General features: G+C 50.0%; 1 protein-coding gene across 1 annotated transcript; it reads right to left on the bottom strand.

Moving 5' to 3' along the window:
- Positions 1-6,550: 6,550 nt before the first annotated feature.
- HOXC9 (homeobox C9) lies at positions 6,551-9,750 on the bottom strand (the record flags this gene model as incomplete). The annotated part of the gene is made up of 2 exons (XM_080360603.1): positions 8,758-9,750; positions 6,551-6,795 (listed from the first exon to the last, which is right to left on the bottom strand). Exons 1-2 carry the CDS (start codon positions 9,320-9,322, stop codon positions 6,551-6,553), a joined length of 810 nt encoding a protein of 269 aa, XP_080216729.1. The 5' UTR covers positions 9,323-9,750.

Below are 9,750 nucleotides of genomic sequence, written 5' to 3'. Positions count from 1 at the left end.
CTGCCCGCACACGCGATGTGTTCACATCCCTCCGCCACGCTCAGCCCTGCCAGCCAAATCACTGCGTTTTGGGGCGCTTTATTTTGGTTTGGGGGGGGGGGGGGTGGATGAAGGAAAGGTGGTGGATGCCGGGGCGGGGGACACACACAACCCTCCGGAAAGCGGGGAGGGAGGGGGGGGGCCCACACCTAATGAGTGGAGGAGGGTGAAGGTGCGCATTAATATCCAACAACACCCCCCCACACACCCCCCCTTCTTTTTTTTTGCCTCTTTTTTTTTCCCAGCAGCAGCCTCTTCACTGATGGCAGCAAATACATGCGCTGGGAGGTCAGCCTAGGTAACCTCAACAGGTAAAGCGAGCCCAAGCAGCCCCCCCTTGTCACCCCCCCCCCCCAAAGAACAAAACGGGGTGAGCTCCTTCTAGTGCTCAGCATCGTGTGTGTGTCCCCCCCGCCCATGGGGTCACCCATTTGCCAGGGAGGATGGTTGGGGGTGTCTCTGGTGTTGTTCTTGTTGTTGTTATTGTGTTGGGGTTTGGGGGTGGGAGGGTGGGTTTGGTCCCACCTAAAGGGGGGGGGGGGGGGGGGGTGCAGAAAGAGAAAGGCGAGGGGGGTTCTGGTGTGGTTGGAGTCGCTGAGCACGGATTTCCTCCTTTTTTTGGGGGGGTTATTATGATTTTTCCTTCATTTTTTGGGGGGTGTGCGTGTTGTTGTTATTGTGATGGTTGGGGAGCAAACAAACAAAAGCTAAAACGGGAGCGAGCGGGCGAGGGAAGCGTCTCCCTATTGATTGGCTGCTCCTTGCTGTCCTTCTTTAAAGAAAATAAAGGCAGAAAATTATGGGGAGTTATTTATCCCCCCCCCGACCCCCCCCCTTTGCTTCCTTTCAAACCAACCACTGAAAATCCCCGGCTGGGAATAACAGGGAAGCGCCTTTCCAAGGGAATGAAGTAGATTATTGCTACTTTGGGTGAAAAAGAGGCGAAGTGAGACAGAAAGTGTGGACCCCCCCGTTTTGTGCGTGTGAAAAAGAACCAGCGAGCTTCTTTTTGCTGTGGTTTTGCTGTTCAACATAGTGATTTCTCCTCCCCCCCCTTTTTTTCTCCTATTGCGAGTGGTATTTGTGCCCCTCGCCCCCATGTTTTCTTGCACTCGCTGGAACCTTTCACTTCGGACACTTCATTTTTACGACCGCACGAAGGAACTGAGCTCATTAAAAACCCGCCACACAGAAAATCATCAGGATTCGTGTTAATTTTTCACGGGAGTGGGGGTGGGGGTTGGAGGGGGGGTGGGAAGGACACACGACAGCGACACTTTGGGAGTGATTCCTTTCTGTAGAGCGGCAAAAAATTGTCAGAGCCACTTCATGACATTGTGTGATTCGCAGTCCCCGCGTTGCCCTCAGGAGTCTACAGACCTTCAAATCTTTCCCTCATGTTCTTCCACCAAAGGAAAAATAGGCAGTGTAATTATTTTCAGAAGAGACCCGGGTGACTCCGACCGGCTTCAAGTGTGGAGGGAGCAAAATACCATTCCAAGCTGTTTTGAGGTGTGTTTTTCTGCCCAGTAAAGGTCACATTCTCGTTGTTTTGGAGGCATGGGGTGGTTCAAACCTCCGCTGAGGTTGAAACGCTATTATTGTTATTCTTTTTGCAGACACCTTCCCAAGAAGAGCAAAAGACCCAGTAGCCACCCAGTCCACCTTTATTAGATTTTCATACGTGCGGGGTGTATTTTTCCGTGTAGTGCGGTGGGTTTTTCCTCCCCGTGAGCAGACAATGAACTAGGCAGGAGAACAGTGATATTTCGAGCAACTCAAGCTATGAAGAAATAGTCCTCATACCCCAATAATCCCAAGGACGGCGCGATGACCATGTTCGTTTTTACAGAGCTCACCCACCTCACCCCCCATATCCCCCTTTCCCTAGAGAAACACCCCCCCCAAAAATAGAAGAAAAGAGCAACTAGGGACAGAAGCTCCTTAATTAACAGCTCATAGTCGAGGTGATCATTTTAATCCTCTAAACAATAACATTTCTATTTTTAAAAGCCTACGCATGCAATAAAGACGGCCGCGCAAATTAAAGCGGAAAAGAGTAAAATAAGCAATGAAGTTGTCAGATTTGGGCGCTTCGGGCTGGAATTTGGGATGAGATGCTGCGCTTTTCCAGTCGTTATCCCTGGATGCAGCGAGCAAAGGTGCAGCGGGTCTTTCCGAATATTTAGGCTGGGAAATGTTGGTTTTCAGTGGCTGGGAAAGGACAGACCCACCACCCCCTCTTAGATTTCATGAAATAAGATATATACAATTGCCTGTTTCTTTTATTATTATTATTTTTAAGGAAAATATCTTGACATTTAGTGTCTGGGCGAAGTGCTGCTCTTTGTCTTTAGTGTTTTGGCCGGGTATAGATGTGGGGCTGGGTGATGTGGGGGGTGATGTGTCTTGCGGGTGCATGGAGCTGTATCGGTGTGTATTGTACTTTAAGGTGTTCCATTGCCCTCTCCCCCCCGATTTATTCCCCCCCACCCCTCCCTTTGCCCTGACCTTCACTGAAAAATGTCATTCCCTCCTTCCCCACCCCAAAATGAGATTTGGAGACGTGATGTGCGGAAATAAAGAGAAAGAGGAAAAAAAAAAGGCGAACGCAACCACTTCAAAATAGGCGATTTCTCTGTGCATTTTTGTACATTTACGCGCTCCCCGCGGAAAAACAAAAACCAAAAAAAAAGGAAGAAAATATACTTTAAAAATAGCGATTTATGGGGGTTTTCAGCGTGGAGTGAAGGAGGGTGAAGCCAGGCAGCTCCGCATCCGTTTGTGTGTGTGTCCCCCCCGCCCCCTCCACTTTTCCATGCCGGGATGCGGAGCCGCTTCCGCGGGTGCGGGGGATCCGCGGGGCGCTCCCGGGCGCGCTCTCATTGGGCAACAGCGCCATCTCGCGGCCGCGCTGGGGCGCAGCGCGGCGGGCGGGGGAGGTGGGGATGGGGGGGAGTTTACCGGGCCATGCATTAGAACCGATAACTCCGGTATGAGGGGGGGGACGGGGGGGACCCTACAGCAGCGACCACCCCTCTATAAACACCAAGAATTTTTGGAAAAAGCCGTTCTCCCCCCTTTTTATCCCCCCCCCCTCATTTCCCCCTTTTCCCACCCATAAAAATCACAATAAAAAAGCAACACACGCACGCAGAACCAAACAAACCCACCAGATGTGCCACCCCCCCACTCCACCTCCCCGCTTTTATCAGTTTTAGCTTCGAGTTGGGGTTTGATTTTCTTCTTTTCCCCCTTTTTTTTAAGCTCCCCTGGTCCGAGGGGGGTCTGTTGTTTGTAGCTTGTAGACAAAACATTCCAATAATCCGGTTTCAAAGAGAAGAGCACCCACCTTATTTAAACCATAAAGCAATTAAAGCCAGACGTCTAGCCAGATCTAGGGTCCTGTTTTGTTCGCTCCTATTCAGCCCCGCATAGCAGGGAGACAAACAGAGTTGTAAAAGTGGCATTTTTTTGGCTGCGGAAATGTACCTATGGCCAGCTGTAGGGTCCTGTCGGTTTTGTGTGCTTTACAAAAGGGTAGATTTGAAACCAGGCACCCCCCCTCCCCCGCAAAAAAAAAGCACCCCCAGAACCTTATATACATGCCTATAGATATAGATTTGCTCTCCAAGCGCATCTCTCCCCAGGCAGAAATACATGTGCATGTTCACAAGCGCCGGCACACAATAGCTGTATCAGTATGCGTCTGCACACACGCGCCATATGTCAAAAAATGCCGAGATTGGAGCATTTTGATACATTAGTCCCGGGAAACGCTGGCCACAGGGTGCGAACCGCAACTATATATATATATATATTTAAATTCTTATTATTTATTTTGAGCCACACTGGGGTGTTTTGGGGTGGTTTTTTTTTTGCCTATTTTTTTGTCTCCTTTGGCTGCTGTGGAGGAGAAATTCAATGGCTGAGTCGCACCAGCGCAGCCTCCCAGCAGGGCCAAATGGCATTTTATAACTGGTGTAACCCTTCACCGGGGGACAGGGCGGAGTGGGGGGGGGTTGAGGATACCGGGGGCCTTGCACATGAACTAAAACTGCGGCAGGATTTTAACCCAACCCAACCCACCACCAACAAAAGAAAAGCCCAACCAGCAGCTCGGTGCAGACAAAGGGGCATCTCCTGCGCTGCCCGCCGCCTCGCGGGGGGGTCTGGCTGCAAGAGGGGGGGGGAAAGGGGATGGAGATGGGAGGGGGGGGACTGGGGAGAGGGGATGGGGGGGGTAGGAGGAGGGAGCAGCCTGTGGTCGCACTGGAAATGAGATCCGCTCGGAATGAAAGGGGGGCCAAAATGAACTTCCATACATCACGGCTTTTCAACATCGCTAAACGCTCCTGACAAGCCCCTCCAGAGAGCCGGGTCCGAAACTGCCGCCAAAGTCCTGTCCAAATGATGATTTTTATTTCCCCCCCCCCCATCCTTTAATTAATAATGAGAAAACGAGGGTGTTTTCTCCCCTCTTGCGGAGGTGGCCGAGCGGCTTCCTGCCCCTGCGGGGTTTTATTCTTTATTTGAGGCGGGGTGGACAGAGGGAGAGAACAGACGGGAGGGAAAATCATAATAACAGTAATAATAATAATTAAAAAAAAAAAGAATTGACATGACTTAGATGGAACGATTTCCTCCTTCTTCTTCTTTCTTTTTGGTCCATAAATCTTTCTCTCCGCTAAGATGTTTTCTAACCTGACCATTCCATCGCGCCCGATACGGTTGTGTTTGTTTTGGGTTGGTTTGTTATTTTCCAAACAGCCCCAGCACAAAACGGGGATTGTAAAAGGGGTTTCATAGCGTCCCCCGCTCCAGGGATGTCTCCGCCGATAGACCGCGGTGCGCTTGTCCCTCTCCGGTGACCAAAATAGACCCCGCTTGAAAAGCGAGGACACAAATCAGGGCAAGGAAAAGAACCCTCCAAATGCTTCAGCAAGAAATATTAAAGAGCGATATTTTATGAGATCAGCAGAAGTAATCGCTTCCAGATTTCTTGGGTTTTTTTTACTCCGGAGGAACCGGGACGAGGGCGACAAACGTATCTCGCTCGCCTGCTCTGGTTTTGATTAGCAAGATTAAAACGCTGCTCCACTCATTTCATTAAAGAAAGGGACCTATAACAAGTTTTTATGATTAAACATCCCTCGCTGCTCGTTTTTCAGACAATCTCCTGCCTCTCGTTGCTCATTCAGCGCCCCGGGAAGGAGCCGCTGCCCAACGCGGCTCCAGGCGCTGTGGGCAGCGACTTTCTCGCCTTCACACAACCCGCCGCACCCCCAGCTTGCTTTGCTTTGCTATTTTATTCCTCAATCTCCCCCGTGTAGTGCGAAGGAAGCTGCGTGTGTGTGTCTGGGGTGGGGGGGGTCTCCTTTATTTTCGTACCTTTTAGCCCGAAAATGTGCAGGCTGCCGCATCGCCACCGCACATTGCTTTCTTTATTCTCTTTCTTCCCCCCTGGCTCTTCTCCACCCCAGACATATTTTCTGTTAATTTACAATTTTTCCCCTTCTCCTGGGCTGTCTTGCGAGAAGCAGCACTTCCAGCAACCCTCCGAGGTTTTTGGCAAGGCTCGGCTAAAGCAGAAGCGGATGGCAGAGAGCGGATGCCTTTGCCAGCTCCTCTATTCCCAGTATCCATATTTAGTCTTTTTACATATCCTTCGATTGCCCGGGGTCATAAATTAGTACAATTAATTATCCCAATCTCAAAATTGATGGCGTATATAACCCTTACCTCAGCGCCTTTTTATTATGGTGCTCTGCAATAGCAAAGTGCTGGGGAAGGAAGCAGAAATCTCTGCTCCGCACTGCTCTGGGGGGGGATGCTCGGGGTCCCCCCCAAGGCACCGGTACCGGCACCGCCTGGCAAAGCCCCGGGGGCTTCACTTGGAATAAAAAGACACCTACATACTGATATTTTTTGTTCTTTTTTCATGTTCCCGTGACGTTATATATATTTACATAGAGCTGCTCTACAATAGCGAACATAACAATATTACAGAACGGTTCTGAGACGAGAATAAAATACACAAATAAGTACAGCAGAAACGTTCAACACCATGACAGAACATCATCGAGCCATATTCCCTTCAGTCTCTCTTTTTTTTTTTTTTGCTCTTTTTCCTCTCTTTTTGTACAAAATATTCACTCACGAGCTCGCGGGAGTCAAAAATAAAAATACTGCATAAGTTTAATTTATGAAATAAAATACTAAACAACAACAACAAAAAATTCAAGTAGTTCTTGTGTTGGTTTTCTGAGGAGCACGAAACAAAACCCAAGGAAGAAGAAAGGAAGAGAAACCAAACCCCCCGAACATCTTTCTTTTATTGTGTTGCAGTTTAGAAAAGACTCGTGTCCCAAACGCTGTGGTTGCCTATAACGCTAAACATTCATCCGCACATTCAAAGTCAGCAACATTTCAACCCCCCGAAACAGCCTCTTTTTTATTTTCTTCCCTCTTTTTTTCCTCCTCTCCACCCTCGTTTCTCATTGACTGGACTTTATTGCTGTTCCTTATCGGTTTTTTCTTTATTCATTTTCTTCATTTTCATTCGCCTGTTCTGAAACCAGATTTTGACTTGGCGTTCAGTGAGATTAAGGACTCTGGCTACTTCGTACCTCCGGTCCCGTGTAAGGTACATATTGAATAAAAACTCTTTTTCCAGTTCCAGGGTCTGATACTTTGTGTAAGGACATCTTTTCTTCCTCGTGGAGCGCGCATGAATCCAATTTGCGACGGGATTGTCTGAGAAAGAAGATTTTTATATCGTTTTGGGGGGCAAAAAATTATCAGTGTATACATCTGGCCTTTCTTCCCCCCCCTCCCCTCCACGTCCTGGTGCATCTAGAGCGAGAAACCTGTTTAATTAGCAGATCTTACCTAAATATTTTAAGTGACCTTCAGAAGAGTTTAATCTGTTTATTTTGGAGGGGTCATTTCCTTTTCTTTTGCTGCTCGTTCGCACATAAAAGTTTCAGTAAATAAAACTGGAGCGATGGGTTTAAAATAATAATTATCCACATGACTGCTACTCGCAGTAATCTAAGAACATAGTCATAAAAAGTCAAAATTCCCACCATTTCATAGGCCCATAAACTCTTTTTACAACCTCGGCTCTCCAATACTCGCCCTAGAAGAGCTTTCCCAGCCCTGCAAAGCCGAGTTTGTTTTCTCAATATCTGAAGGATGACACGCGAGGTGTCCCACTGGCTCCCCGAAATTGGCTTGTGTTTTGTGTCCCCCCCCCGCTACTCTAAAGGACCTTCCGCGCTGCTGCCACATCCCGCTTGGTCAGGGGAGCAAACCCTATCTCTCCCTTCCTTGGGAGATGTTTTTTTTCCCCCTCTGCCCGTTTTAGGCAGCTGCCTAAACCCGAGACTTTCCCCCCCTGATTCCTCGCCTTATTTTTATCACGAGGGTGCCTGGCACCAGCCCGCCTGTCATAAATAGAGATGCGAGCGCCTTGCCAGATAGACAGGGAGATATCGAGGCACCCAGGTGCTCCCAAGATGCTGACACCCAGTTTGATCGCTCGGAAATCACCCCGGGGAGGGGGGGGGTCCCACTGAAGCCAGGGCACGGCCGAGCGGCTGCGGGGGTGTGCGGTACCCAGCAGCTGCTCCCTCCTCACCATCATCATCCTCCCCGCATCCCCCCACCGTGGGTGCTGAGCTTCCTCTCCCTGATGCTTTGGTGAAGAAGGGCTGCATTTGGAATGGCGGGGGGGGGGGGGGGGGAGTGTATTATCTTTTTAATCCCGGGAGTAAACTGAGCTCCTGTCTGCACCCCTAGGAGCTGGTCCCCTCTGTAGACCTGGGCTCCAGGCTCCCCTGGACCTGGGGGTGATGGTGGCGGTTACCTGACTCCTGCCCCCACAATCTTCAAGCTTTCCTGATAGTTGCTTTTGCTTTATTTTTTAGTCCCCCCCTCTCCCTCTCTCACTGAGGCTGCAGAAGCTGTTTCTTCAAGTGTATGGTCCAATGTCCTGCGCTCTCTGCCTTTTCCCCCCAGCTACCTCCACACACTTAGTTTATGCCTTTACAATTCCAATTTTCCTCCTTACTTCTCCCCTTACACACCCCCCCACCCCGGCCCCCCACCCAGGACACCCACCTTTTCAGTTATTCCCACGTGTTGGGAGCATTTTATGAATAATTGCACCGCTGGAGCTTTTATTGATTTTTAAAATAGATAAAGAGACACCTCTGCATTTATCCAGAGATATTCCCTTCCCCTCCCTAAAAAAAAAGCCACTCCACATCAATACGTTCACTCCCAGCCAGCTACAACTCTTCCTTGTTCTTTGAAAGTGGAAATATTTGAAAGCAAAGAGGCTTCTTCCTCTGTCTACCCCCCTCTCGCTCCCTCTCACACACGCACTCTCCTATTTCTATATATTTTGTTAATCCCCCCCGGTGGAAGGTGATGAATATTTGATCAAAGAAGCCAACAGCCCCCCCAACCCTCCCCAGCCCCCAACCTTGGAAAAGAAACCAAAATAATCATAAAATAAAGACTAAAGAGCCCAAAACAAAGTACAGATATTCGCTCTCCGGCTCTGCGAGGCGGACTCACTCAAACCCCCAGATCTTCCTGCGTATCTGGAGTTTTAGGGTCGGGCTCTCTAAGGTAATTTCATTTTATTGAGTAGGGTCCTGGAAGCCGTAATGCCTCCCCGGGTCGTAAACAAGAATGACTTCGACTTACTAGGGTCTAATTCGTGCTTTTCTTCTTTGTGTTTGCTGGAAGCGATGGCTTCGGACTCCGGGGAAGGAATTGTCTGCGCTGCTCTGTCTCTCAGCTCCCCCGGAGCCCCGTACATGTAGTCCGCGTAGCCACGGCCGTCGGCGGGGCCGCACTCCCCCCGGCGCCCGGGGAAGGCGTCGGGCTTGAGGCCGTAGGGGCGAGCACCGGGGGCGAAGGCCGGGAAGGAGACGGCCCCGGCGAGGGGTTCCAGCCAAGTCCGCATGTACCTGGGCTCGGCCCCAACGGGTGCCTGGGGCGCGTAGGGGTGGTGGTAGCCCACGGAGGATTGGGAGTGGACGGGAGCCCAGGAGGTGGTAAAAACGGCCGGCTTGGGGGCGAAACTGCAGGATGGAAAGTCGGCACAGTCCGGGACTAATCCTGACGGTCGGGCAGCAGCCGGGTGGGAGGCAGAGCTGGGGAACCTGGAGGCCAAGAGCTCTTCGTTCTCGTGGCTTATCAAGGAGTCAACATAGTAGTTGCTTATGGGGCCAGAAGCCGACATGGTTCCCCCCTCTTTTACATTCATAAGATTATTGTATGAACTGTATGTGTACTTTTTATCTTCTCATAGAACAATCAGGGCAGGTAATTATTTTTTCAGCCTTTCCCAGTGTGCCATTGGCTGCCCGCCCTCACGTGATTGTATTTACCCAAAAATATAGCGTGGATCAATCCGCAGGTCTTTTTTTTTCTTCCTTTTTTTTTTTTTTTTGTGTCTCTCTCTCTCTCTCTTCCCTCTTATTTTTTTTAATAACGCCACCCGGTTTATCCTCAATGCGCTGGCGATGGGGCGGAGATGGGGAGGAGGGAGGCTCGGCTGATCCTAAGCCGGGGATGCTCTACCCGCGGGTGGGGGGGGAGATCTGCCCTGGTGCTAAGGAAGGTGGAAGGTAATTGTGGAAGGTAGTCCAAGGAACTATTTCTTGACGTAATTTGTCTCTGTCCTTCGCTTCT

Source organism: Nesoenas mayeri, assembly GCF_963082525.1.
Source record: "Nesoenas mayeri genome assembly, chromosome: 28".
Lineage (NCBI taxonomy): Eukaryota > Metazoa > Chordata > Aves > Columbiformes > Columbidae > Nesoenas > Nesoenas mayeri.
Note: the sequence above shows the minus strand (reverse complement) of the source record. Positions and strands in the feature narration are given on the sequence as shown.